Here is a 27,088-nt window from a genome sequence, read left to right on the forward strand (position 1 = left end):
AGTTTAATGTCAGTAGCATACCCTACCACTGCCATTGCTGTTGAGTGGATTCAGACTCATGGTGACCTGATAGGACACAGTAGAACTGCCCCATGGGGTTTCCAAGGCTGTAAATCCTTACAGGAGCAGATTGCCACATCTATCTCCAGCCAAGTAGCTGGTGGGTTCAAACCACCAACCTTTTGGTTAGCAGTTGAGTACTTAGCCACTGTGCCACCAGGGCTCCTATGCCAAGAGCATACTTGTATTCATATCCAAGTAAACAAGTGGACTCCCTCCCAGCTTGCTACTCTAAGAATTACAAGGTTCAGTTTCTAGCATCATCTCTCTAAATCAGTGAAAAGTTTTCATTCCCCCCCCCAACTATGCTATATAACCTTTAAAAAAAAAAAAAAATATTGTTTTTGGTGAAAGTTTACACAGCAAATTAAGTTCCCATTTGACAATTTCTATACACATTTTACAGTGACATTACATTGTTCACAGTGAGTCAGTATTCTCTTTAATTGCGTTCTGGTTGTTCTGTTTCCGGTGCTCTAGTTCCCCTGCCCCCTTCTCATCTTTGCTTTAGAGTAATTGTTGACCTCTTGGTCATATATAGATGGTTTTTTAATAGTGCACCATATACTCACAGGTAGTATTCTCTATTTTGTGTGCCAACCTGTTACTTTGCTAAAAGGTAGCTCCGGGATGGTTTCAGTTCAAGGCTTCAGGAGTATCTCAGGGCAGTAGTCTCAGGGAGTCAGTCGCGTCTCAACTGGTCCTAAATTTTTATAAGTTCTAATAGGAGTATTGTTCCCTACTAGTAAAAAGGGACACATACTGAAGGGTAAGAGACAGCAGTCATTCTTGGGGGGAGCAACTGTTCACTAACAGACTTTGAAAAAAGCGATGTGATTGGTCACTGACCATGTGTATCAGCTGTTTACAGTGATTTGTGGACGAAGAGTTTAATGCAGTTAGTTAATATACTGTGCTGATGGGCATTATTTAACTGTGATAACTGAAATTCATTCATACCAGAAGCACATGTATATTTAATACTTAAATATACAGGACTGCCTGTATACTTAAAAGTAAGGAAAGTTAGCCATTTTAATGGGGTTTAAATTTTTTCTCTTTACAGGTTAATCTTACCCTACAGATGAAGGTAATAGAGCAAGAAAAAGAAATTGAAGAACTAAAGAGGCAGCTGAGTCTCCTCTCTCAGGACAAAGGGGTTTCAGGATGACAGGAAAGTTGGGAGTGTGCCTGTCTAGCCTTAATGAGGCTGTAGAAATACTATGAAAGTGGACTTTAAAAAGTCTTTGTCTAAGCTGAATCGTAAACTGGAATGTAAATTTTCAATTTCTGTTAGGGTATAAATGGTCTAGTCCTTTATTGTAGTCAGTAAGCCTGTTTAAGACTTATTCAAACCAAGCTGCTTTTTCTGAGGTAGCTCTTATGAATCAGCATCTTGAGGTTACAGTGCCTTCAAATGAACATATTCTGCTCTTCCCCCTCCTATCCCATGAACTCCTGTTCCTGGATTCCCTATGTTAGTGTTCCTGTGCACTCAGTCTCTGACAACATCCTTGACTCTTCCTCCTTTTAAGCACCGCCTGTTGGCTACCAAGTCCTCCTCCTTGAACAGGTTCTACTGCAGAAACTGCAGTGTTCCCTACCCCTGGGTGCTGCCACGTTCAGGTCTGCACACTTGCCTAGCTGGACCGTTGCCATCCCTGACAGCTGCCGAAGTGGCTTACCACAAAGACATCGGATCGGTCCACTCCCTGGTACAAAAACTTCTGCTGGCTCTCAGTGGCTTCTAAGATAAAGATCCAACTCATTTCTCTGTTCTCTCCACCCTCAACTTGGCATCATTCCCAAACCATGCTCTTTCAAAGCATGGTTCTTGCCCCCACATGATTTATTGTTCTTAAAGCACTCGGATATCATCTTTCCTGCCTTTGCCCCTGCACTGTTTCCACTGAACTTTCTCCTTTATTACATACCACTTGACTCCTGAACCAATCTGTACATTCCTCAGATGTATTCGTTTTTGTATCCCTGCCAGAGCCGGTAGTCATCATGGTGTATTGCATGTGACTTTGCTGAATTTTAAGTAAAATGAAAACCACAAACGCTATGACGCTTTTATTAATACTTGACAAGTGGCCTAAATAAAAAGAGCAAGTCCTTTACCAATAGGCACGAAACAGCAGCACCATTCTTAAAATCTAAACCCTTTAAGATCACTTACTCAAATTTACTTAAGGAGCTTAAGGGCAGTGTTAAAGGGGGCTAGGTTTTCACATGACTTTATCCACTTCTGCACGCTGGCAGGCACCGTCCCACTGGCGCTCCCCATCTGCTGAAGCACAGACCACAGTACCACATCTGCTACGGTGAGTTCATTCCCAACGAGCCAGGGGCTCTTCCCAAGTGCAGAGTTCATGGCGCGGAACACAGCGGCCTTTTCTTTACTGCTTCCCTCTTTCAGCTGGAAAATAGCTATGTCTACCCAGCTATCTATGAGGGTTAAGTTGACAGCATCGTGCTTCTGGCCAAACAGAGAGAACAAAAACCGTGCAATGTTCCCTTCTCCTTCAATGGGGCACATGGTTTGGATGCTGAACTTCATCTGAGTCTTCGGCACTGAAAGGAAAAAAACAGACACCATGGAATGTCAAGAGGAGGAGCCCCCCTTGGACGTACTTGAGCAGCATGGAAAGGGGAAGTCACTAGTAATCTCGTGCTGACGACAAGGGAAAGTGTACTTTCATGAAGAAAATCATGTCTTTAGTCTGCAAAAGATTTAATATTTAAGAGGATTTAAATGCAATCTTTATGTTAAAAAAAGTAACCATTCTGGTACTTGATTTTGAGTTTTCAAGTTGGTAAGGACCTCAGAGCATCTACTCAAACCCCTGAGCCTAAGGGTTTCGAGAATGAGGACGAGAAACCAGGAGTCCCATCTCCTAGGCCAGGGACGCTGCCTGCCCTCATAACGTGTGAATGGAGGGCAGTATTAACGAAAGACATTAACTTGCTTCCCCCTGTATAAAACTGACCAGGAGAGATGTGGATCAGTTGCCTAATAAATACATGGTATCCTGCCATCCTTTTATGGTAACTGTTAAAGACAATTTCAATGTCTCTGTAACAATTCAGTTTGGAAAGTGACTAGATTCCCTTTCTTAAAATGCTCAGAATCCCCTCTCCCCTCCCCCCAAAAAAACCAACTGTGATTTAAGTCAGACTTCTGAGGAGGAGGAGGAGGAGGGCATCTCTGGGTCCAGAATCATCTGGGTTCCTCTTCTAGAATGACCCCCCAGGCTTTCTCGATTAGATCATTTGGCCCAACAGCTGCCTCTCTATTAGAATCAGGATGAGTGTTTTCATTACTGAGGCTAGAAGTTTAACCCCATCCTCTCCACTTACCATTCTTCCAAATTAAAGTAAAACCCAACTGATACTCATGACGGGACTGTTTTGTAGTCTGTTCTCCAAAGCACTGGAGGAGGTTTTCAGGCACGCTCCTGACCGATGAATGCGTGTGGACGGTGGACAGGACCCTGTAGTGGTCACAGAGCAGTCTGTGCAGCACCAGCAAGGAGAGTGGCGGCTCGGCTGGGTTTGCATTGATCACGATGTCTCTCAGGGCTCCGTAATCCTGCTGGGCGAAAGCAAATCATCTCGACAGCCATTTGAGTGCTAGCTAGTCTATTATTATCCCATTTTACAGCTGAAGAAACCTGAGTCCTAGGGAGGTAAAAAAACTTGTTCAAGGTCACCCCGCTCAGTATGAAGTGGAGCTGGGATATGGGCCAACTGTACCCCTTAATCCCTAAAGTGCTGCCTCCCAAGGAATAAAAAGGTCACTTTACTAGCAAATTGATAAAAGAACACATACTATTTATCTCTGAGATAAAAAAAAAGTAACATGTGCAATTATTCTCTTTACCAAATCTTTCTAACATCTGGCCACCTGACAAAGTAACAGTTTCTATACCAACTTGTGTTTATTAAGTTATGTGTCAATGAACAGCCCCTTGAAAAAAGGTTTTGGTCTGGAGGGAAAGGGAGAGTCTAAACAACTAAGTGTTAACTAAAGTGCCACGTTTACCGACTGTAGGTGTAGACTTTATTTCTGTACTTGCCCTCTTTATAATAAATGCAATTCATGGAATGTAAGGTCAAATTTTTTGGCTTTCTGTACCAAGCTTACCACCATCTGGCCTCTACTCTGGCCCCTCCTGACCCATGTCCTTCGCATCATGCCATTTGAATGCTTTGCAGTTCCGTGAACGCAACCCTTTACTGGACACTGTGCCTTGTGAGATAATCAAATTTATCTTCAGCCCCATCTGCTCTGGGAAGCCTTCTGAGCACCCTGACATCACAATCATAGCAGCACTGACTCACCCACTGGACTGGCTCCCTGGGGGCCAGGTTAGGGCTTATCTGAAGTTCTCTGCATGCAAACATACACCGGATGAATGAGCGAACAGAGGAAGGAACAGATGATGCAGAGGGTAACGAGCGTTATCAAAAACAGCCCTGGGTGAGACACTGCAACACCAGCTCTCACATCTAGGTCTTTACGTAGTACCAGATCAACCACCAGTTCTACAGAAGAATACAGAAGGGGTTCCAAGATCTGCACCCCAGTTCTAGAGGAGAGTACAGAAGGGGTTCTGCGATCTGCACCCTCAAGTAAACAGCGCTTTGTAACAAGACATTCTCTGCATATCAGATCGTCTCCTAAATGAGCTGAAGCCAAGAGGCTGATCATAAAAACTGTCTGATGCAACTTCTCTGAAAGTTGAGCTACTGTTGAGAAGAGTCATGGTTGACCGCTGAGCCTTTGAGAAGCTCTCAGCAAACAGCGAAGATCTGTTTATCCAGGGCTCAGAGGCTTCTGGAACAGTGCCTGCCTCTGGCATATACTGTACTCTGCCTGGACGCGTGGGAAGCTGGAGCTCTGCACTTGTTTCTCTGCCTATGAATCCTCCCTGTTCTTCACCAGGACTGAGTGAGGAAGGGGCTGGCGAGCTTGCCTGGGTTTCACTCATACCTCATGAATCCATTCTGTGCAAAGGCACAACCATTTAGAGAAAAACAACCCATTCCTTGCTCCACCTTTGAAAACTAAAAAATCCAAGGCTTTTATCACACAAGAACAATTTTCCAACACTAGCAACAATTTAGTCACACTGACACTTTTTAGCTTTTAGTTTCAAAATGAACTCACCTTTCCAAGCACTGAATTTAAGTCCAACGCATTGGTCATTAAAGCAGTGGGCTCATCAGCTTGCATTATGTTGGTTACGTCCAAGTCCGCATCTGGCGTCTGGATCATCTTGGAGAGACCATCAACTGCAGCTTTCAATTCATACAGGCATTTTAAAATATCATCTTGACGGGACTCGAGAGCTTGAAGAGACAGGTCAGACTCTCCCTAAACAAACCAATATCAGAGTGTTCATTTCTTCTCACATACATGCAATTTGTTTAAGTTTGATCGCTTGTCTTCCATTTTATTCCACGCATTATCAAACCTCTCACCTTTAAAAAGACATTAAAACGAAATGGTAGAATCATCTCATTTTCCCTATACTCCAACAGGTCCTGCATATCGATCCACAAAATTTTTAAAACAAATTAAAAAATGTTGTGACTGAAAGCCACTTTGTATGATTCCTACTTCAGGTATACAGTGTAAAATAGAGGGATGCAGAAAATGAGCACAGATGGTTGTTATTTTTAATATCATACTAATTCAAAGAGTTTGCTAAAATAAGAAAAAGGCCGGAGGTGGAGGTGGGAGCAACGGAAACATTACCTCAATAATGTACGCTAACAAAAAGGGAACAGGGAGCATAGATAGCTTAATGAGTCTCCTCTGGCTTGGCATGAGGTCCACGAGTCAGATGATCAGCTACTCACATCACTTTCCAAGCAGTAGTAGCACTCTGATGTCTTAAAAACATCTAGGATCTTTTCACTGCTGAAATGCATAACCTCAGAATTAGGGAACACTTATGTCCTTCACCCTGTGGAACAGTCCTGCTCTAACATGCGGGGTCGCCACGAGTCAAGTGACTCCACACCAACAGGTTTTATATCCCTCACTCACTGCATCTTTGCATCTCTTTGCCTAGCATAGTGTCTGGCACACAAGAAACCCCAAACCAAACCCACTGCCATTGAGTCGATTCGGACTCATAGCGACCCTATAGAACAGAGTAGAACTGCCCCATAGAGTTTCCAAGGAACGCCTGGCGGATTCGAACTGCTGAACTCTTGGTTAGCAGCCGTAGCACTTAACCACTACGCCAACAGGGTTTCCAGTAAGTGACCAGGAACATTTGCTTGTGAATAAATTTCATAAACCTATAGATTTACTTTAAAAAGCAATTATAAGCCACCTCCTAATAAAGTCACATTGTACAACCTGTTTCCAGATTCATGAGCTCTCACATAGATAATCCATTTTGAGTTGAGAAGATTATATTAAACCTGAGGAAAATGCTTGTAAACTGGACAGAATAGCCAAGAATATGGCCGGGACCTCAAGTTTATTATGAATGTACACATGATAAGCTGTGACCGTGGGAGGAACACTTGTTTACATTTATGGGCTGGTAATCTTAATGTTTTAGGAACTTTGGCTGCTCCACTAGTCACTCTTAATACTTCCTCTCACAGTCAGTTCATCACTAACCAAAAATTATACGCACGGCCGAGGAGCTGACTGACTCATCGCGACCCTACAGGACAAAATAGAACTGCCCCATAGGGTTTCCAAGGCCATAAGTTTTTGATGAAGCAGACCGCCACATCTTTCTCCTGCAGACCAGCTGGTAGGTTTGAACCACCCACCTTTTGCTTGGCAGCTGAGCACTCTAACCACTGTGCCACTGGAGTTCCTAATTCATCACTGTACTGTCAGTTTTAAACCCAGTACTGTCAGTTTTATCTCCTAAAAATTTCTTGAATCCACTGGCTTCTAAGCATACCTCCACTGTCCCTGCCAAGTCCAGGCTGCCATTTCCTACCTGGCGTATTTCCTAACTAATCACCTTGCACCCACTCTCACCCACCCTCTAATCCAGCCCTTAAGATGGCAGCCAGAGAGATTTTTAACAAACCTCAGATCCTGCCACCACCACTCCCTCCCCACTCCAGCTAAACTCTTAGGCTCTTAGGATACAAAGTAAAATCCTTAACACAGCTTAACCACAGCTTGTGTGATTTGGCCTCTAGCCACCTCATCTCACATAATTCTCCCCTTTGCTAAAACCCTGGTGGTGTAGTGGTTGAGTGCTTCGGCTGCTAACCAAAAGGTCAGCAGTTTGAATCCGCCAGGCGCTCCTTGGAAACCCTATGGGGCAGTTCTGCTCTGTCCTTTAGGGTCACTATGAGTCAGAATCAACTCGACAGCAACAGGTTTCGGCTCTTCACCCTAGCTGTGCTGCCCTTTGGGTTCCTAAAATGCCAAGTTCCCTCCTGCCCTGGGGCTTTTACTATGCTGGGCCCACTCTGGAACACTGCTCCCTCTTGTCTCTTGTCTGGTTAACTCACCCTACATATAGCTTAAAACAAAACAAAAAAAAAAACCCAAACATATAGCTTAATCACCAGTTTCTTACCTCTCCTAGCTTGCTGCTCTTGTTTAAGATCAAACAGCAGGGAAATATAAGATAATTGACTTCTGGGTGGAACAAAGAATAACACTATGCCAATGAAGTAATTAGGTGCTGGCTCGAAAGAAGTCTGAATGCAACATATATGATGGGTAGGGCTACTCGTGTTACTCAGTGATCATCCTCCTGAGTTAACATTTCCAACATCTTTTTTTGTTTTTGTGCCAGTTGACGTAGATGCCCACTGAGTCTATGGCCCTTTGCCTTTGAGCCTAGGAACTTCATCCTGAGAGGTGTGTAGTTATGTCTAAGTGGTTTTTCTGTCACTCGTGTGCTTTATTGTCTACATGAATACATGAGAAGCACCTACAGTCAGTCACGTATGTAGAAATACCCACCACTGAACCTGTATCTGCCGGTGGGTGTGCTCCCTTACCCCTCCCACCCCTCTTGGCATATCTACCTATGTATCCGTTTGTAAATTCCTGTTTGTTAATACTACTGTTGCAGGATTGTCTATGCTAGAGTAATTACTGTAGTTGCCCTTTAGTCCTGTGCTCCTCTTAGTGTCCTCTCCTGCCTTGGTCATGCTGTGCCGATTTCTCCTGTATTGTGTACTGCCTTTCTGTTAACATGTGTCTTCTATCTATTTGGTAAGTTTCCTTCCCTCCCATCCCTGCTAACTGTCAAAGAATGCTTTCTTTCTTTTCTGTGTATAAACCTTTTGTTATTACTTTTTAATAGTGGTCTCATTAAGTATTTGTCCTCTTGTAATTGATTTATTTCACTCAGCATAATGTCCTCCAAATTCATTCATGTTGTGAGATGTTTTGCAGATTTCTCATTCTTTGTCTTGTATGTACCACAATTTGTTAACCCATTCATCTGTCGATGGGCATTTAAGTTGCTTCCAATATCTTTTAATCACTGTATTTGTACATAATCTTTGCACCAATGGCAGGGGGGGTTCCTGTCCACCCAGGGGCAAAGATGCACCTCTGGCTTCAAAAACCTCCGTCAACCCACACTGAAGACTGTCTGAAATGAGTATTCCAGCCCGTAATTTAAGAGTTCTGAGCCCCACTTGGAAACCCTGGTGGCGTAGTGGTTAAGTGTTAAGGGTGCTAACCAAGAGGTTGGCAGTTCGAATCCGCCAGGCGCTCACTGGAAACTCTATCAGGAAGTTCTACTCTGTCCTATAGGGTTGCTATGAGTCAAAATCGACTCACCAGCAGTGGGTTTGGTTTTTGGTTACGAGCCCTCCTTGATCCAGCCCTTTTTGATCAGAGTAATGCCAGAATGCTCAAGACCTGCTTACCTCATCAGTATCTTCTAATGGTGGCCTGTTGTCTTCCTTGCTCAGACTAAATTGTGGCTTGTTGTTGTTAGGTGCCGTCAAGTCAGTTCCGACTCATAGCGACCCTGTGCACAACAGAACGAAACACTGCCCGGTCCTGCACCATCCCCACAGTCGCTGCTATGCTTGAGCCAATTGTTGCTGCCACTGTGTCAATCCACCTCATTGAGGATCATCCTCTTTTCTTAGTATACTGTTTATCCATGTATTTTATTTTATATGTATTCAGACATAGTTTATCCTTTGTATTGCTTTCATTTACCCTGGATATGTTTGATTTCTAAGTATTTGTCTATCCATACTGTTACGATCTGCTTGAGAATTCGTTAGAGAAGTGGAATTTTGTGTTTTCTAAATTACAAATTCACAGAAAAAGAATCCAAAGGAAATTAGGCAGCAGACAAAAAAAAAAGCTTGGTCTCAAGTGATACGTGACATTCTTCACTTTGGGTTCTTTTTGTTTCCAGTTGAAGGAGACACTGGACCGTGTTAACTATAAGCAGTTTTTGTCTTAGCTCTGTGGTGAAACAACAGTTAAGTCATTTGGTTTCAAAAGAACCTAACCAGCTCCCTTCCAGCCTAGGTAGGAAACCCTTAAGATAAGGAGAAGGAAGACACTCAAAGGGAAACCAGCCATGAATGCGAAAGTTATCTATTCATCCTATCTTCAGCTAGAAGGGGCAGAGTGTCGCTCCTGCTGGGAAGCTAAATGTGTGTATTTACAATCAACAAAAGTGAAAGGCTAGAGCAGGTACTTTACAAAAGAGTCAATCAAAACAGCCAATAAACATGAACCGTGCTCAACTTATTCAGAAGTCAAGAGAAATGCAAATGAAACTACCTTAGAATACCACAGCACAACCACCAGCTTTAGGGACAGTGCAGCAGGAATCCTTATACACTGCTGGTGAGAGCATACCCTGGTAAAACCACTTCGGAAAAACAATTCCTCTAGTAGAGTTGAAGATAAACATGCCCCCTGAGCCAGCAGCAATTCCATTCCTTAGCATATACCCTATCCCTGCACATACACCCCACTCATGTACGAGAATATCCATTGCAGAATTATTCGTTAACAGCATGAAGTGGAAAATAACCCAACGTCCATGAGCAAGAGAATACATAAATAAGTGGTGGTACAGTCATGCAACGGAAAGAAATACTGCGAAGGAAATACCTATTCCGTTGTTATACGCAACCAAACCAAACCAAAAAACAAACAAAAAAAGACCCGTTGCCATCCAGTCGATTCCGACCCATAGCGACCCTAAAGGACAGAGGAGAACTGCCCCATAGGGTTTCCGAGGAGCGCCTGGTGGATTTGAACTGCTAACCTTTTGGTTAGCGCCAGCAGGGTTTCCATGCAACAAAACGACTCTTAAAGTAATGTGTAGAAAAAGCCAGACACAACGAAACACATGGTTTATGATTCCAATTACATAAGTTTCAAAAACAAGCAAGACTACACTGTTTGGTTATGCATACTTAGGTGGCAAGATCAGAGAGGAAAACAAGGACATACTGGTGACCTTTGGGGGGACGAGGGACGTTGTAAGTGTGAAGGGTGGGGCGCTTCAGGGGTGCGGACAACGTTGTGCGTCTTGACCTGGGTGGCGGTTAAACTGAGGTTCACTTTATAATTCACCAAAAATAGGCATTTACGTGTTATCTGTTTTTCTGTGGGTAAAATTTCTAGTAAAACGGTTTAAGTAGCCATAAGCGAAAAAAAGTCGTTGACTCCGGGGTCCCCCCGCGGAGCCGGGTCTCTCCACAGCCGGCCGGCCGGCACGGGGAGCTGGCGGCCGCACCCTTTCCATGCCCGTCGGGACGCAGCGGTACCCGCCCGGGGAGGGCGCCAAGGGGCTCCGGGTCGCAGCGCCTGCGCACTAGGCAGGTGGGGGCTGGGGTAAGGGCCGCGCCGCTCTCTCCTACCTGCACGTGGCCCGCGTCTGGCGCAGGGCAGCCGCTCCGGCCGTGTACGTTAGGGAGCCGGTACATGCACGTTGGAAGCTCTACGCGGAGAGGAGCGCCGCCTCCGTGGTAGGGTTTTACCTGGTACATCGGCATCGCGGCAACCCAAGGAGGGAAGCTGGACAGAGACGGACACGAACGCACAGAAACCGTCAAAGGCCACGACGGACTGCGGACGTTTGGGAAGGCGCCGTCCGGCCTCTCTAATTGGTTGGAGCCCTTTCGACACAACCAATCAGCGAAAAGGATATAGGGAAACTTCCGCCTCCTCGGCCGGAAAGGGCGGGGCACAGTCGCCGAGGCAGCCGATGGGCGGCTGGGAGGCGGGGCCCTTGTGGGAGCAGCGGCAGCGGGAACCTTGCGGCTGTCGCAGAAGCTGGTCGCGTTCTGTATCCATGGAGCGAGCTGAGGGTTCCAGGTGAGCGGGGCTGTCGGTCTCCTTCCTGTCGCCGTCGCTTGGCCCAGCGCGTCCCCGGTCCCTGGGAAGGCTGGGCAAGTGGCCGAGGCGCTCGGCGAGCCCGCGGCGCGGAGGCCCGGAGCGGATCCTGACTCCGGTGCCCCTTGGGCGCTTGGCACCAGAGGGTCGGGGTCGGAGCCCCTCTCCGCCCTCTCGGTGCCCTGAAGGGGGGATTCGGCCAGCCCCCAGGCAGATGTCTGTGAACTTGAGTGCGGAGCATGAAATCCAAGCAGACTGGATTCGTTTGTTGATGTACTTTTTAAAGTAATGTGTTTTGGGTGAAGGTTTACACTGCAGTTTAGGTTCTCATTCAACAATTTCTAAACACGTCGTTCCGTGACATTAGTTACATTCTTCATAATGCGTGAACATTCTTACTATTTCTGTTTTGGATGCTCCTTTTGCATTAATCTAGCTTCCCTGCCCCCTGCATTCTCATCTTTGTTTAAAATAATTGTTAATTTTTTTTTTTAAGGAGCGCAGTACTGACGAATGACATTCGTTATGTTTTGAGCCAGTTTGTTGTTTAGCTACTTGCATTTGTTTATTTTTAAACCTGGTGTGTCTATCTTCTTCCTCCTCTTCTAAGGTTAATTTTTCCCATGCTTCAAGGCACGCGTTAATTTGCATAGTTGCACCGTTTTTAAAAAACGCAGTGCTTTTGTAGTTCTTTGAATATGTGAGTTTTCTGCCTGGTAGGTTACACTGAATTCAGGGTGGCCAATTTTCCAAACCTTCTGCCAGCATTGCTGCAGTCAGTTTAAGATTGCGGACACCCATTCAACAACTGTATTTACCTGTCTAGCCCCACTCCTCAAAATAAATACCAGAAATGGACCTTTCGCCAGTGGTGCATTGCCAGATAAGCTCATTTTTAGAGATACTTCCTTCCCTTTTAGTTGGGGTCATGTGGAGTTTCCTCTAAGAGAACCTTCAGGTAGAGTGAAGAGTAAAAATGTTTATTCCTTTATTTCACAAGGGTTTACTGGGGTCTGCTGTGTCCTATAGGGTCGCTATGATTAGGAATCGACTCTATGGTAATGCGTGGTTAACACTGTGTGTTAAGGAGCCCTGGTGGTGCAGTGGTTAGGTGCTCTGCTGCTAACTCAAAGGTTGGCGGTTCAGACTCGTCAGGTGCTCTGTGTAGAAAGACCTGGCAATATGCTTCCTTAAAGATTACAGGGTTTGGTTGTTCTGGTTTGGACTGTGTGTTAGATGATGTGGGAAATGCCCAAAGATTTCTCTCCTGAGAGCTGCCTATGTTGTGTTATACCCAAGTTAGTAAGCCTTTTCCTAGAAATCTCTAGATTAATGACCATATGGAATACATTCTTACATTCTCTAAGTAGAAACCTACTGAACGGGATATCACGAAAGATGGGCAGGACTTTACTAGGTAGAGGGGGAAATGGGAAGCAGTCGAGAGACCCGGTAGTCAAGGTGCAGTGTTGAAAGAGCCATGGTGTACAAGTCATAGTTGTCCACTCCGACTAGAATATGGGGGACTTGGATGGGAGGAAGGTTGAAGGAGTGAGAAAATAAAGTAGATTGAAACCTAGTTACTAGATTTTAAACCTCATTCACTAGGCAGTGAGGCACTGATACATTGTTTTAAAATACTTTTTTTAATTTCATCAGTAACATGATAATTACTAAAGATGGAAACATTTTTGAAATAATGTGAGAAAAAAATGTGTGCAGAAAATCCATCTCCCTGCAAGATAATGATTCAGTGTTTTTATCTAGCTTTTTCCTGTAGATGTACAAACATACCTTTGTGTGTAATTGGTACATATGTATAGCTATTTAAGATAGAATTTTATCATGTTATGCACATTCTTTTTCAACTTGCATTTTTCCAGTTATTGTAGTTACTTGTAGATCTGTCTCATTTGTTTTAACAGCTGGATGTGGTCCATTCTCAGATTATGCCTTCATTTAACCAAGGTTTTATTAAAGAATATCACTGCCTACTTTATGCAACGTTTTAGTAGGATAAATTCCTGATAAAGGACTTGGTAGATCAAAGGAGATATATGTTTATATGTATGTAGGTATTATATATACAAATACATGTGTTACTGTACGAATATATATATAGTAATAAGATTGGGCAAATCTGCTGTAAAAAGGCCTCTTTAAAAGTATTTAAAAAGCAAAGATGTCACTTTGAGGACTCAAGTGCACCTGACCCATTGAAAGATGGTATTTTCAATTGCTTCATATGCATGAGAAAGCTGGACAATGAATAAGGAAGCTTGAAGAAGAATTGATGCATTCGAATTACGATGTTGATGAAGAATATTGACCATACCATGGACTGCCAACAGAATGAACAAATCTGTCTTGGAAGAAGTACAGCAAGAATGCTCCTTGGAAACAAGGATGGCAAGACTGTCTCATGTACTTTGGACATGTTATCAGGGGGGACCAATTCCTGGAGAAGGACATTATGCTTGGTAATGTAGAAGGTCAGAAAAAAGAGAGGACAACCCTCAGTGAGATGGATTGACACACTGGCTGCAATAATGGGCTCAAGCATAGCAATGATTGTGAGGATGGCACTGGACCAGGCAGTGGAACATTGTGTTGTACATAGGGTCACTATGAGTTGGCGCCTAACAACTTGCAAGGATAAGATTTTAAAACCAAGATGTTTTTTGACCAGATTGTTGATTTAGAAGGATAACTGTTGTTGTAATATGAAGGATGGCTTGGAGTAGGGAGAAAGTAGAGACAACCCAGTTGGAAAACTCTAAAAGCAGACTTAGTAAGAACTTTGAGGCTCTTTGCTAAAGCAGCAGCTGGCAGACCGGATTTGGAGTAGTTATCATACAACTGGTACCTAGTTTCTGAGATGGTTTTGACCTGAACGCTGTTCTTACTTTTGCAAATTTTGTGGGAAATGTTGCTTTCGTTTTTTAAGAAGGAAGATCCCACTGTTGCAAAGGATTATTGACTGGTAGTGTGAGAGATTGTTGTTATTAGCTGCTGTCAAGTTGACCCCTGATTCATGGTGATCCCACGCACAATGGAATGAAAACACTGCCCTGTCCTGGGCCATCCCCGTAATTGGTTGCTGATCAGGCCACTGTGATCCATAGGGTTGTCATTAACTGATTTTCAGAAGTAGATCACCAGGCATTTTTTCCTAGTACATCTTAGTCTGGAAGCACCATTGATATCTGTTCAGCAACACAGAAGCCTTCACTGGTAAGTGGGTAGTGGGTACCCATGAGGCACATTGGCTGGGCCTCAAACCCAGGCCTCCCACCTGCATGGAGGATGAGAATTCCTCCAGTGAACCACTGAGTTTGAGAGAGACTGCAGTATAATTAGATGTTAAGAAGTCTTTCTTGACAGATGTTTAAGGATCATAGAACAAAATTTATACTTAGGAATAGTAAACATATATGTCAATAAAATGAGTAGATTAGACCTGTTACCACTAACGGAGATGAATCATTTCCCGTAGGTAAAATTGGGATGAAAATACATAACTACGCACTTCTTTGTTTCTTGTAATTGATTTCTTTAGTACAGAACTTGCGAAGGCCATCAAACCTATCGATCGGAAGTCAGTCCATCAGATTTGTTCTGGGCAAGTGGTACTGAGTCTAAGTACTGCCGTGAAGGAGTTGGTAGAAAACAGTGTGGATGCAGGTGCCACTAATATTGGTAAGTCCTGAGGATTTTAAACCACCTGAGATAATCAGCTTATGCCGTTTTAGGCAAGGAACATTTGTTAGTGTGATAAGACAGTCAAGTGTCGATGAACTAATAAATTATTGTTTTAACTTAAATTTAGCATGTATTATGTGCCTATTAGCAGCCTAGAGCTTGGCTGCTAACCAAAAGGTCAGCAGTTTGAATCCACCAGCCACTCCTTGGAAACCCTGTAGGGCAGTTCTGCTCTGTCCTATAGAGTTGCTATGAGTCGGAATTGACTTGACAGCAATGGGTTTTGGTTTTGGTATGTGCCTAGTAAGGTCCCTGGAGGGTGCAAACAGTTTGTGCTTGCCTACCAACCTAAAGGCTGACATTTCAAACTCCCGGCAGTACCACAGAAGAAGGGCCTGGTGATCTGCTTCCGTAAAGATTACAGCCAAGAAAATCCTATGTAGCAGTTTACCCTGTAACACATGGGGTTGCCATGAGTCGGAATTGACCCAGTGACAGCAGGTTTGGTTTTCGTTTTTATGAGCCTAGTATTTAACTGTTGGGTGCCGTTGAGTCAGTTCTGACTCAGCGACCCCATGAGACAGAATAAAAGAACTGTCCCATAGGGTTTCCTAAGCTGAAATCTTTACGAGAGCAAATTGCCAGGTCATTTCTCTTGGGTAGCAGCTGGTGGGTTTGAACTGCTGACATTTGGTTAGCAGCTGAGCCTGTATGCATTGTGCCACCAGGGCTCCTTAGTATTTATCTAGGTAGTAATAATAATAGTAGTAACGGTTAACTTTTATTGTGCTCTTAATACTATGTACCAGGTAGGCATTGTGCTAAGAACCATACATGGAATACCTCATTTCATCTACAGAACAACCTTAGGAGATAGAAACAGTAATAATGGTAACTATTATTGTTGTTACCATCTCCATATTATAGACAAGGAAATTAAAGCACAGGGAATTTGCTTTTTTTGAGGTTACACAGCTAGGAAAATTTGACCTCAGGAGCTCTGATTACAGAGCCTATCCTCTTTAATGGCCATGTTACAATTATTCCTTTCAAAAAAAAGAAAGGAAAAGAAAATACGGAAAAAAAAAAAACACAAAACTTTTTCATTTGGGCTCTAGTGAATAGTCAAGCCCACTTATTATACCAAATGACAATAGTATGTTTAAGTAAAAGTAATTATGACCCTTAAATTTACATTGTGTAAGTTATAAATAATGTGACAATGAAGGTTATGAGCATAGAGTAGGTCTTCGAGAAATAAATATTTTGCATTTTTTAGAGCTGAGACTTAAAGACTATGGGGCGGATCTCATTGAAGTTTCAGACAATGGATGCGGGGTAGAAGAAGAAAACTTTGAAGGCTTAAGTAAGTTGGATTTTTCTAATCCTGTTTTAAAATATTTGAGCAGAGTGTCCCCGAATTTTAATTAACACTGTCATAAAGCACACAGAACAGCCTTTTACAGTCAGTGACTTTGGGAGATACTATGTGTATTCATTGCTATATCACTTATTTTATGTATCTTTCAGCTTTGAAGCATCATACTTCTAAGATTCAAGAATTTGCTGATCTCACTCATGTTGAAACGTTTGGCTTTCGGGGAGAAGCTCTGAGCTCACTTTGTGCACTCAGGTGATGCAATTTTTTTATCCATTGACGTGACCTTTTCTAAAAATGCCTCTGAAAATTGGAATCATCATTGTTCACACTTTTTGATCTGATTATTTTACCTTCTAAATTCTGAATTGTTTTGGCTTATTATCGATTTAAGTGCTAATACTTCTGAAATATAAATTCCAGCGAAGCAGACAGTATTATTTAAAAAAAAAAGTTACCCTTTTTAAAACAGTCACTTCTCAATTTTCAAATAACATGTAGTTAATAAATTATAGGTAGCTTTTAGAGTCCCTGAGTGGTTTAAACTGTTAAGTGCTCGGGTGATAACCAAAAGGTTGGAGGTTTGAGTCCACGCAGAGATGTCTTGGAAGAAAAGCCCAGCTATATACTAAAAAAAAAAAATCAGCCATCGAGAACTCTGTGGAGCACAGTTCTACTCTGACACACACGGGGTTACTAGGATCAGAATTGACTCCATGGCAACTGTTTTGGTACCACTGGTTTTAATTTATTTTCAAATTTTAGAAAAAAACTTAACCAATCCACTTATTTAGTTTGTAGAACATATTCTAAATTTTTATAAATGCTTATTATGCGCATGAACTACAATCTCTTTTGAATCGCTTTTAAAATTTTGTTAGAACAGCAGTAAGTAGTAAACCTGATAAATAAATCTGTGTTTGTGAGTATATAAATTTTGAGATCCTTCATCGTTTGGCAATTCAACTAAAAAAAAAAAAAAGGTTTTTATCAAAACAAAGAGTTTCCAGAACTCTCTGCCTCACTCTGTGTTAGGCGCTAAACCTTAGATACTTGATGACTCTTCGCCCTTTGAAACCTCCGTTATTTCAGAAGGATCATCACGTTTTTGCTAAGAGGTTTTGAGAGAAAGGAAAGCGAGGATACGAGTTTGTGAGGTTTAACATCTGTGAGTCGCACTGAACGTTGTACGCCTGGTGCTTTCTTACAGTGATGTAACTATTTCTACCTGTCACACGACTGCAAAGGTTGGGACTCGACTGGTGTTTGATCACAGTGGGAAAATTGTTCAGAAAAGCCCTTACCCACGGCCAAGAGGGACCACGGTCAGCGTGCAGCAGTTATTTTATACGCTCCCTGTGCGCCATAAGGAATTTCAGAAGAATATTAAAAAGGTACAGTCAATTCAGAATCCCAGTTTCCCAAAGTATTGATGGCATAATGTGCATATGTAGTAACAGAACCACTAAGGCTTACTCGTTAGTTGATTCTCTTCCGTTTTTTTTTTTTTTTTTGAGAAGCACTTCTTCCCATCAAAGACTTAATGTTAGGATGATTTATCCTTTTCTTCCCTTGAAAAGAATCATGAAATGGTGTCTATTAAGTGTTCTAATATGTAAAAAGGACCTCTGGTGGCGCAGTGGTTAAAGCAGTTGAGTGCTAACTGAGAGGTTGGTGGTTCGAAACCACCAGCAGCTCTGCAGGAGAAAGATGTGGGAGTCAGCTTGGGTAGAGATTTAATCTTGCAAACCCTGTGGGGGTGCTATGAGTCTGAATCGACTTGACTGCAGTAGGTTTGGGTTTTAATATGTAAGATGAGTCCTTTAAGAAATAACATTATTTTTGGATTCTGTCCTTAATTTTTTGTAATATTATTTCCCTTGGCATCCAGAAAAATGAATTATTACCATTTTCATGAGTTTGCAGGAAAACGAAGCAGTAAAAATGTAGCTAAATGTTGTATAATTGTTCTGGTAAAAAAGCAGCTTATAGAACTGTCTGTATTATGTAATTACAGTTTTGTAAAAACAAAACAACTAGCCTGATGTGCATGGGAAAAAGGCTGGAAGAGTAGACACAAATGTTAGTGGTTATCCTTTGATGTGAGAACATCGTGCTTTCTGCTGTCTTCCTTTTACTGTTCTGTTTTGTACATATTCTGCGTTGAAAGTACATTTTTCTATAGTCAGAAAAAAAGTTAAACATGCAGCTAAAAACTTTCTTTACTAGTAATTTGTGCTATTTTTAGCTTTTTTAAAGTGTATTTACTACATAGGAAAGTTTATTATTATTATTCATTTTATGGTAAAAAAAAAATTAGTGTCTCAGAAAATATAGGAGTAAAATAGTGTCTCAGAAAATATAGGAGTAAAAATCCTGTACTTGCCAGAGATAACCATTGTTAAAGTGTCTTTCCAGACTCTCTTTAGTTTCAGGTGCTTATAATTATTGGGAAATATTTCAAGGTAAATAGATTAATGAATGGAGTGAAAGCAAGTAATATGGAATGCAGTGCTTTCAAGTAATGTAGGATTGTATGCGGTAGAAAGTAGAAAACCCGCTAGAGTTTGATTTATACCCTTTAGACTTTAAATATATACTTGTATATAACAATAGGTTTTTTTTTAACAATTAGAATCATGCCATATAAATTTATTTATTAAGGATCCTTGGAGATGCAGTGGTTAAAGAGCTCATTTGCTAACCAAAAGATCAGTGGTTCAAACTCACCAGCCGTTCCATGGGAGAAAGAAAGATGTGGCAGTCTGCTTCCCTAAAGCCTTGGAAACCCTATGAGGCAGTTCTACTCTGTCCTGTAGGGTTGCTATGAGTCAGAACTGACTTGACAGCAGTGGGTTTAGTTTTATTAAGTAATTAGGGTCATATTATATACACTGTTCTGTAACCTAACTTTCTGCTTAGTGTATTATAGTTATCTTTTTCAGTCAGTTTGAACTACACCTACTCTTCAGTTATCGATTATCTTGTTATCTGACATTTTGCATTTCTGGCTATAGTAAAACTACTATCCAACTATTTTGTGTATTGATGACATACCTCTGTCAGTAATGAATGTCGAGGTACGAGGCAAGAGTACTGCTGGCTGTGATGGTTACGGTTATGTGTTAACTTGGCTGGGCCGTGATTCTCAGTGGTTTGGCCGTTATGTAATGATGTAGTCATCCTCCATTTTGTGATCTGATGTGGTCATCGTCCCTTTTTACATAACGCAGTTTTTCACATAACAACCTGGTCTTTGGAACCTAACCATGTCGATAAGTGAAGAGTGAGTGTATTTTATTCTTTATCATGCCATTGTTAGATTAGATAGGCCGTAATTAAATTAATTAGTCTCCTTGATTGTGGTTGCTTAGGTAGTTTCTAATTTTTCCCTATTATAGATTGTTTCACATTTTTGTGATATATTTTGGTACGTTTATGCCAGCCTTTCTACAAGGATAAATTTTTAGAGGAGGGACTACAAGGTCAGAGGGCATGTCCTTTTTGATTTTTATAGCTGTGGGCATGGACCTTTTAGAAATAAGAGGAGTGTGACTGGGACCCAAAGTCCTTGAGTTTCATTTTATACCTTACAGGGAGATGTCTCTTCATGAATCATTCTTTCAGGAAAAATCTTCCTTATTTACATGGTGATATGAGAACCTCAAATTGGATGTTACAATTTGAGTCCTGTCATTCTTGTAAGATTGAAGTAATATTGAGTCTGGTGTTTGTGTTTTTTAAACAGGAGTATGCCAAAATGATCCAAGTCTTACACGCCTACTGTATCATTTCAACAGGCGTTCGTTTAAGTTGCACCAATCAGATTGGACAAGGAAAACGGCAGCCTGTAGTCTGCACCAGCGGAAACTCCAACATAAAGGAGAATATTGGATCTGTGTTTGGACAGAAGCAGGTAGTAGTGGCAAGTTACTCAAAAACATCACTAGTGATTATGGCAAGTTTTTACTTCTTGTTCTTTCCAAGGAGTGATACTTAGAGGATAAAATCCAAGACTTGATTTCTCTTATGTACCTATCACAAAAGTTATTTAATGTTTGAAAGCTGAATGTTTGTAATTTTATTCTTCCAGAGAAAAAAATAATGCATCCTTTTACCTTCCACCTGAAAAAATAAAGTATCTTGGGCAAAGTATTGATTATGAATAAGTAGAAATTTAAATGTTTAGTCTTCTTACTAAAAGAAAATGATAGCACTTTAAAAAGTAGGTTAACAAGATTCTTTAACTTTGAGTTAACATGGATAGCTTCACTAGGAAAGAAAACACAAAAACACCCATTTCATTGTCCTTTCTGAAGTTAGATTCTCTCAGTCTTTATTAGGAAATAACTTGTTTGTCTTGGTTTCTTTTAGTTGCAAAGCCTCATTCCTTTTGTTCGGCTGCCCCCTAGTGAGTCTGTTTGTGAAGAGTATGGTCTGCACTCTTCAGAAGCTCTACAGAATCTCTTTTGGTAAGTAGATTGCTGCCAAGAAAATTCCAGTCCACCAGTTTTCTTGAGGTTTTTTTTTTTTTTAAGCTCAGGATAGTGATTTTAAAGCTGATAGTTTCTTATGTCCATTGTAGAACTGTGGGCAGTATTACTGCTGAGAAAGAGGCTTGTATAACGCACTCAGTTACTTCATTCATATAGTATTCTGGGTAATTGGTAGTTTTCAGGGGATTTACTTTGGAATTAATGTTTCTAGTAAAAGCTGTGTTTATAGTGAACAATTAGAATAAGTTTTTAATTATTTTGTGTGTAACGTTTCACTTTATTGGGACCTGGCAGAAGGCAGTAGAGGATGCATTTCCTTTCATTTGTGCCTTACCCAAAGTCCAAACAAAAAAAAAATCAAACCTGTTGTCACTGAGTCCATTCTGACTCATAGTGACCTCATAGGACAGAGTAGACTGCCCCCATAGAGTTTCCAAGGAGTGGCTGGTGGATTTGAATTACCGACCTTTTGGTTAGCAGCTGAGCTCTTAAGCCCTTCACCACCAGGGCTCCACCGAAAGTCCAGTCTGGCATTATTACTTTTACCATAAGAAGCGTAGATGTTTTCCACAAGCAGGATTGGCCCTGGGACGGACGGTCCATGTTCTTACTCTCCCTGAACTTGCCTTTGGCTGATGCCTGAAACTACATAGATGGAGATTGATTTGTTTATGTTAATTAGAGGTATTTTTCTTATGGAATTGTAAATATTCTTGGGATGGATTTCATTTGGAATAAATGCTTTGCCAGCACCTCAGAGGAGCCCTGATGGCGCAACAATTAAACACTTGTCTGTTAACTGAAAGGTCAGCAGTTCGAAACCACTAGCTGCTCCAGGGGAGAAAGATCTGGCAATATGTTCCCATAAAGATTATAGCCTAGAAAATCCTATTGGGGCAGTTCTGCTCTGTTCCATGAGTCAAAAATCGACTCAACAGGACCCAACAACAACAACCAACACCTTAGTTGATAAAAGTTGTTAACTGAGAGCAGAGTTTAAAAGGGCAGAGAATGTGGGCAAAGATCCTGAATACAAGTGGTTGGACTCCCTGGACAGCCAGTGGGGACAGCAGGAGGGTTCTGAGAACGTGACTTTGGGGTTAGACCCAAACATGAATAGAGGAGGTGAGAGAGGAGCAGAAGCAAGCAGTTCTGACCCACTGCATTGTCTGGAGTGGGTTTGTAGAGCATTCTGGTCAGGAGCTCTGGTGGCACAGTGGTTAAGCTCTCTGGTGCTCACTGAACAGTTGGCGGTTAGAATCCATCTGCTGCTCTGTGGGAGAAAGGTATGGTGGTCTGTTTCTGTAAAGATTAATAGCCTTGGAAACCCAATGGGGCGGTTCTACTCTGTACCATAGGGTCACTGTGAATCAGAATTGACTTGACGGCAGTGGGTTTGGTTTTTTGGTTTAGAGTATTCTGGAAGGTCTGTGTTCTTTTTATGATTCATCAGAATGGAACACAGATGCACAGGAACCGAAATATTAATACAAGTAGTCCCTGAATGGGGTTCCATTCTGATGACTCTGTCATAAATCCGGTTCTGACGTAAGCTAATACCTCATTTTTTTTTTTTAGTTTTCATTATTATTGCCTTTTATTATCAGTATCTTTATAAATCATAATATTGAACATCTGCAAGTGAATACCTGAGAATAACATCAACAAACCATGCACTCCAACGTTGCATGTGTACAAATTACTAATGATAAGATGGACCAAAAAAAAAAAAAAAAGATGGCTATAAGCGCAGTTTATTGTAACTCAGATACGTCCTAAGTCGGGGACTACTTGTACTTGTTAGCAGGTCAGCAGGTGTTTTGTTCTCATTTCATTTTACTCTGAGAGTGTGCCGTATGATATGTGTTTCTAATCCTTTTCGCTCTGGAATCCTGCCCTGACTGTATTAACATTGAATAGCATTTCAGGTTTCATTTCACATTGCACTCATGGTGTTGGAAGAAGTTCAACTGACAGACAGTTTTTCTTTATCAATCGGCGGCCTTGTGACCCAGCAAAGGTATCTAAAAATTTTTTTTTTGTATTTTTTTTTCTTGTGCCTTTAACTTTTTATTTATTTGTTATCTAATAAACTTTGCTGATACAGGCAATTTATATGGACCTTTGGACTTTAACTCAGAAACATGGTTTTAAAATTATTTTCGGCATTCTTACTGTCTTAGTTTAACAAAAATACCACGAGTATATAGCTTTAATGAGCAAAAATTAATTTTCTCACATTTTTGGAGGCTAGAAGTCTGAATTCAGGGCACCAGCTCTAGGAGAAGGCTCTCTCTCTCTGTTCACTCTAGGGGAAGGTTCTTGTTTCTTTTTCAACGTCTGTTCCTTGGTGACCTTCATGTGGCCTGGCATCTGTCTTCCCCCATCTCTGCTTGCCTCATCTGCTTATTTATATCTCGAAAGAGATTGATTTAAGACACACCTTTGTACAGGAATACTGCCGCACTAACATAACAGAGAAAACCCATTCCCAAGTGGGGCTATAACCAGAGGTATAAGGATTAGGATTTATAACACGTATTTTGGGGGGACACAATTCAACCAATGTACTTACTATACAATTGTTTCAATTGCGTGTATTCTTCTTTTCATTTTCCAGGGAAATAAGGGCCCAGATTACTTTTGCCTCAGAGTCAAACTGATCCTTTTGATACAGTAAACATGCCTTTGGGGGATCAGTTTTAACTCTGCATTGTCAGCAACAGTGTCCCTCAGTAATATTTTCTGTTTTCCTGTCACATTTTAAAAGTTCACTTCTATTTACCAGACGTGCTTCAGCTTCTGAGTTTCTTACCCTATATTGTAATTAGTGTGGATTTTGTGGTTTATTAATAATACTGTTTAATAATCTTATTACAAAAGCTTGTAAATACATATCTATGTACGTCTGAATGTGTTTTATGAACATTTAAACTGCTCCTGCGTTTTATTGAAATGTCTTTAAGAGCATGTTCGGATTGGAAAAAGATTCGGCTTTAGGAATCCCTGATTGAAAGTACTCCTTTGAGGGGCATGAGGAAACTTTCTGGGTTGATTGTGAAGATAGCTTCACCGTTGTATAAATGTATACGTTAAAACTTATCAAATTGTACACTTTAAATATATGCAGGTTTTTGTGTGTAAATTGTATTTCAGTAAAGCTGTAAAAAAAAGGAGCCCAGGTGGTGCAGTGGTTAAGCACTCGGCTGGTAACTGAAAGATCAGTACTTCGAACCCGCCAGCTGCTCTGCAGGAGAGAAGGCCTGGTGATCTGCTCCTGTAAAGATCCCAGCCTAGGAAACCCCATGGGGCCGTTCTACTCTGTCACATGAGCTTCCTGTGAATCGGAATTGACTCGACGGCAGTGGGTTTAGTTTTGGGGTTTAAAGCTGTTAAAAAATGTATCCCTTTGGTGGTTGGTTATAGTAGCCTGTTGTTAGAACATTGGGGGAAGCCTACAGTTAGTCTTTTCCACTCTTTGCTTTTTGTATAGGTTTCCAGACTTGTGAATGAGGTCTATCACATGTATAATCGACACCAGTATCCTTTTGTTGTTCTTAACATTTCTGTTGATTCAGGTGAGTTCCGCTGAGAGTGCAGTAAAATTAGCGATTTACTTCTAAAAGAATAAAATGAAGTTTAGAGCCGTGTTATGAGTAGAAAGAGACTTGTAGTAACAAATTTCGGTGAGGTAATTTTATTTTTCATACAGGCTTTCCTGCCTTCTACTGGTAATTCTGCTAGTTTCATTATTAAGAAAATGTGATTTTTTTTTTCATGTCAATCAGGGGAGAAAGTAGAAAGATGCCATGAAATTCTGTAAAACTAGCATATCCTCTCTGATTTTGAAAATTATTTCATGGAGCCATGTTTCTTATGATTACAGAAGTGTTACGTAGTGTTCATTAACAGTAACTGTTAAGATTCTGGTTTATTGACATCCAGGATTTTTTCTAGGTACTAATATATGTGCACACCTTTAAATAAACACACACATGTATACCCATATCCTTTGGGGTGAGTAATTCTGCATTGTGCTCTTCATCCTTAGATGCGTGTATGTTCTTTTCCTGTGTTATTAAAAATTACTCTTAACATTTTGATAGCTGTATTGTATTCCAGTGTGGAATATAATGGAATATGAAAACCTTGATTTTTTAATTCATCTATTTTTAGATACTTGTTTTCAGTTTTTTGAAAGTAGATATACTGTTCTTATAAATAAATTATATCTTTTATCATCTCCTTAAGGTAAATTCCTAATTGAATTATTGAGTAAGTGAATATGATGATTTTCAAGACTTTTTCTATATCGTATTCTAGACATGTTGTACCAACTTACACATCCACCAGTAATGTACTAGGTATTAGAATTTTTAAACCAAATTCAAGGGCGATAAGTGGTATTTCATTTTAGTTTGCAGTTTTCATTTAGTACACGTTTTTATGTGTTTATTTGATATTTTCCTTTTGCAGTTCACCGGTTTAAATCTCACGTAATTTGGGTATTTTAAAAATTGTCCGTCTTTTCCTTGTTTATCTGAAAGCTAATTTTATAGCTTATGGATATTAATCTGGATGTTGTAATGTTTTTAATCGTACTTTTGGTAAGTACACGTAGACAAATTTCTAGTGTTGATTAAACATAATAGTGTCTTTTCTTTTTGGCCTTAGAATGTGTCGATATCAATGTTACCCCAGATAAAAGGCAAATTTTACTACAAGAGGAGAAGCTTTTGTTGGCAGTTTTAAAGACGTCTTTGGTAGGAATGTTTGATGGTGACGTAAACAAACTTAACGTCAGTCAGCAGCCACTGTTGAATATTGAAGGTGAGAAAAATGCAAGCGTACAAATAGCTTCTAAAACTTTTAGTTGTTGTGACATTTTCCTTAGTTTTTCTGAGGTAAACCTTTTCCACGTGGAACAAAATCCCCTCTTTTGGACAGAGATGGTGTATCATACTAGAAAGTACGTAGCTGCAGATTTAAGGTAATCCGTTGAAAGAGAGGAGTAAAGATACAACAGTTGGTCTCTATTCACCTGGAGCAGCAGGAAGAAGGAGAGTCAGGAATAGGAGGAAATGGAATGTGTGGCTAACTGCCTTCACGAACAACTGCTTCCTTTGCCGTGAGACCAGAAGAACTGGATGGTCCGCAGCTACCATTCCTGAATATTTTGATCAAAGATTCTATAGAAGAATCCTGATCAAAAGGGTGAAAATGTGGAACAGAATTCTGTGTCTTCATGAAATCCAGACTTTCTGGAGCCATGCCCTGAGATAATTTTTAAGCCTTAAAATCTTAAGCCAGAAATATCCCCTGAAGTCTTCTTTAAACCAAATACAGGGAAACCTGTGAGAGCCAGAATGTGACGTAACCACCTTGTTTTTTGGGGTCTTGCAAGTTTTCTGCCTTTGACATGGCGTAGTCAGTCTTACCACTTTTCTATCACTCGTTTGAGTTTTCCTTCTTTGACAGGTTTCTGTCTTACATGAGCTCTGACTCTTAAAGGTCCCACTGTAATAGTTTAGCTTAGTAAAGAATGCCTGCCGTGAGCATTGTGCTCTTTTAAAGAGCTAACAGTATGGAATTAAGTTGACAACAGCGACTCAAAAGTTTCGAGAAGACTCTTAGAGGGCAGAGAGTTCGTCTGAAGGTGGAGGAACAGTTTGGAAAAGGAGAACGAGAATGGTGGCACAACTAGAAGAATGGGATCATTGTCACTGAACTGTACATGTAGAAATTATTGGATGGGTGTATGCTTTGCTGTGTACATTTTCAACAACAAAATAAATTATTTAAAAAAAAGAAAATTAAAACAATAAAAATCAGATTAGGAAAATGGTGGAAAGGAAAAAAAAAAAAAGGCATATAGGGCTATGCAGTGCTGTCCGTCTTGGGCGTAATGGTTCCTCTGTTTTTCCTGACTTGGAAGTAGATGACATGATATGTGAGCAGAAGTGCCCAGTGACTGAATTCTTAATTCCCTTCTCATTTCCTTTATTATATATCTTTGAGTTATTTCCTTAGTGGTTGCTGTGGGGATTAGAATTAACATAATAATCTTGTTCTGGTTAATTCCAACTTAATTTCAGGGATATACAAAAACTTTCTTCC

At 41.0% G+C, this 27,088-nt stretch overlaps 3 protein-coding genes across 4 annotated transcripts in view; 2 read left to right on the top strand and 1 right to left on the bottom strand.

Annotated features, from left to right (window-relative positions):
* The window catches only part of EIF2AK1 (eukaryotic translation initiation factor 2 alpha kinase 1), a 33,782-nt gene extending 31,654 nt beyond the window's left edge, over window positions 1-2,128 (top strand). The window contains exon 15 of the mRNA XM_049902821.1: window positions 1,127-2,128. Coding sequence (XP_049758778.1) covers window positions 1,127-1,231 — 105 coding nt within the window. The 3' untranslated portion in view covers window positions 1,232-2,128. The remainder of the gene's footprint in view (window positions 1-1,126) is intronic.
* A 105-nt stretch (window positions 2,129-2,233) lies between these two features.
* AIMP2 (aminoacyl tRNA synthetase complex interacting multifunctional protein 2) lies at window positions 2,234-11,151 on the bottom strand. 2 transcript variants are annotated; one of them, XM_049902823.1, is made up of 4 exons: window positions 10,921-11,151; window positions 5,237-5,443; window positions 3,424-3,655; window positions 2,234-2,637 (listed from the first exon to the last, which is right to left on the bottom strand). In XM_049902823.1, exons 1-4 carry the CDS (start codon window positions 11,053-11,055, stop codon window positions 2,249-2,251), a joined length of 963 nt encoding a protein of 320 aa, XP_049758780.1. In that variant the 5' UTR covers window positions 11,056-11,151; the 3' UTR covers window positions 2,234-2,248. The 2 variants fall into 2 exon arrangements, with proteins under 2 accessions (XP_049758780.1, XP_049758779.1); XM_049902822.1 differs by having other exon boundaries at window positions 3,424-3,658.
* PMS2 (PMS1 homolog 2, mismatch repair system component) overlaps window positions 11,122-27,088 on the top strand; it is a 47,215-nt gene continuing 31,248 nt past the window's right edge. The window contains exons 1-10 of the mRNA XM_049902820.1: window positions 11,122-11,377; window positions 14,955-15,094; window positions 16,377-16,463; window positions 16,628-16,730; window positions 17,686-17,869; window positions 20,224-20,391; window positions 20,850-20,947; window positions 22,892-22,991; window positions 24,465-24,549; window positions 25,646-25,801. Coding sequence (XP_049758777.1) covers window positions 11,268-11,377; window positions 14,955-15,094; window positions 16,377-16,463; window positions 16,628-16,730; window positions 17,686-17,869; window positions 20,224-20,391; window positions 20,850-20,947; window positions 22,892-22,991; window positions 24,465-24,549; window positions 25,646-25,801 — 1,231 coding nt within the window. The 5' untranslated portion in view covers window positions 11,122-11,267. The remainder of the gene's footprint in view (window positions 11,378-14,954; window positions 15,095-16,376; window positions 16,464-16,627; window positions 16,731-17,685; window positions 17,870-20,223; window positions 20,392-20,849; window positions 20,948-22,891; window positions 22,992-24,464; window positions 24,550-25,645; window positions 25,802-27,088) is intronic.

The sequence above is a fragment of the Elephas maximus genome, chromosome 12, assembly GCF_024166365.1.
Source record: "Elephas maximus indicus isolate mEleMax1 chromosome 12, mEleMax1 primary haplotype, whole genome shotgun sequence".
In the NCBI taxonomy this organism is placed as follows: domain Eukaryota; kingdom Metazoa; phylum Chordata; class Mammalia; order Proboscidea; family Elephantidae; genus Elephas; species Elephas maximus.

Coding starts and splice junctions, on each gene's coding strand:
- AIMP2 (XM_049902822.1), bottom strand. CDS start 11,055: ATGCCGATGTACCAGGTAAAACCCTACCACGGAGGCGGCGCTCCTCTC. Junction 3,659..5,236: donor TAAATTCAGTGCTTGGAAAG/GTGAGTTCATTT, acceptor GCTTTCGCCCAG/CAGGATTACGGAGCCCTGAG. Junction 2,638..3,423: donor TACTTTAATTTGGAAGAATG/GTAAGTGGAGAG, acceptor TTTTCCTTTCAG/TGCCGAAGACTCAGATGAAG.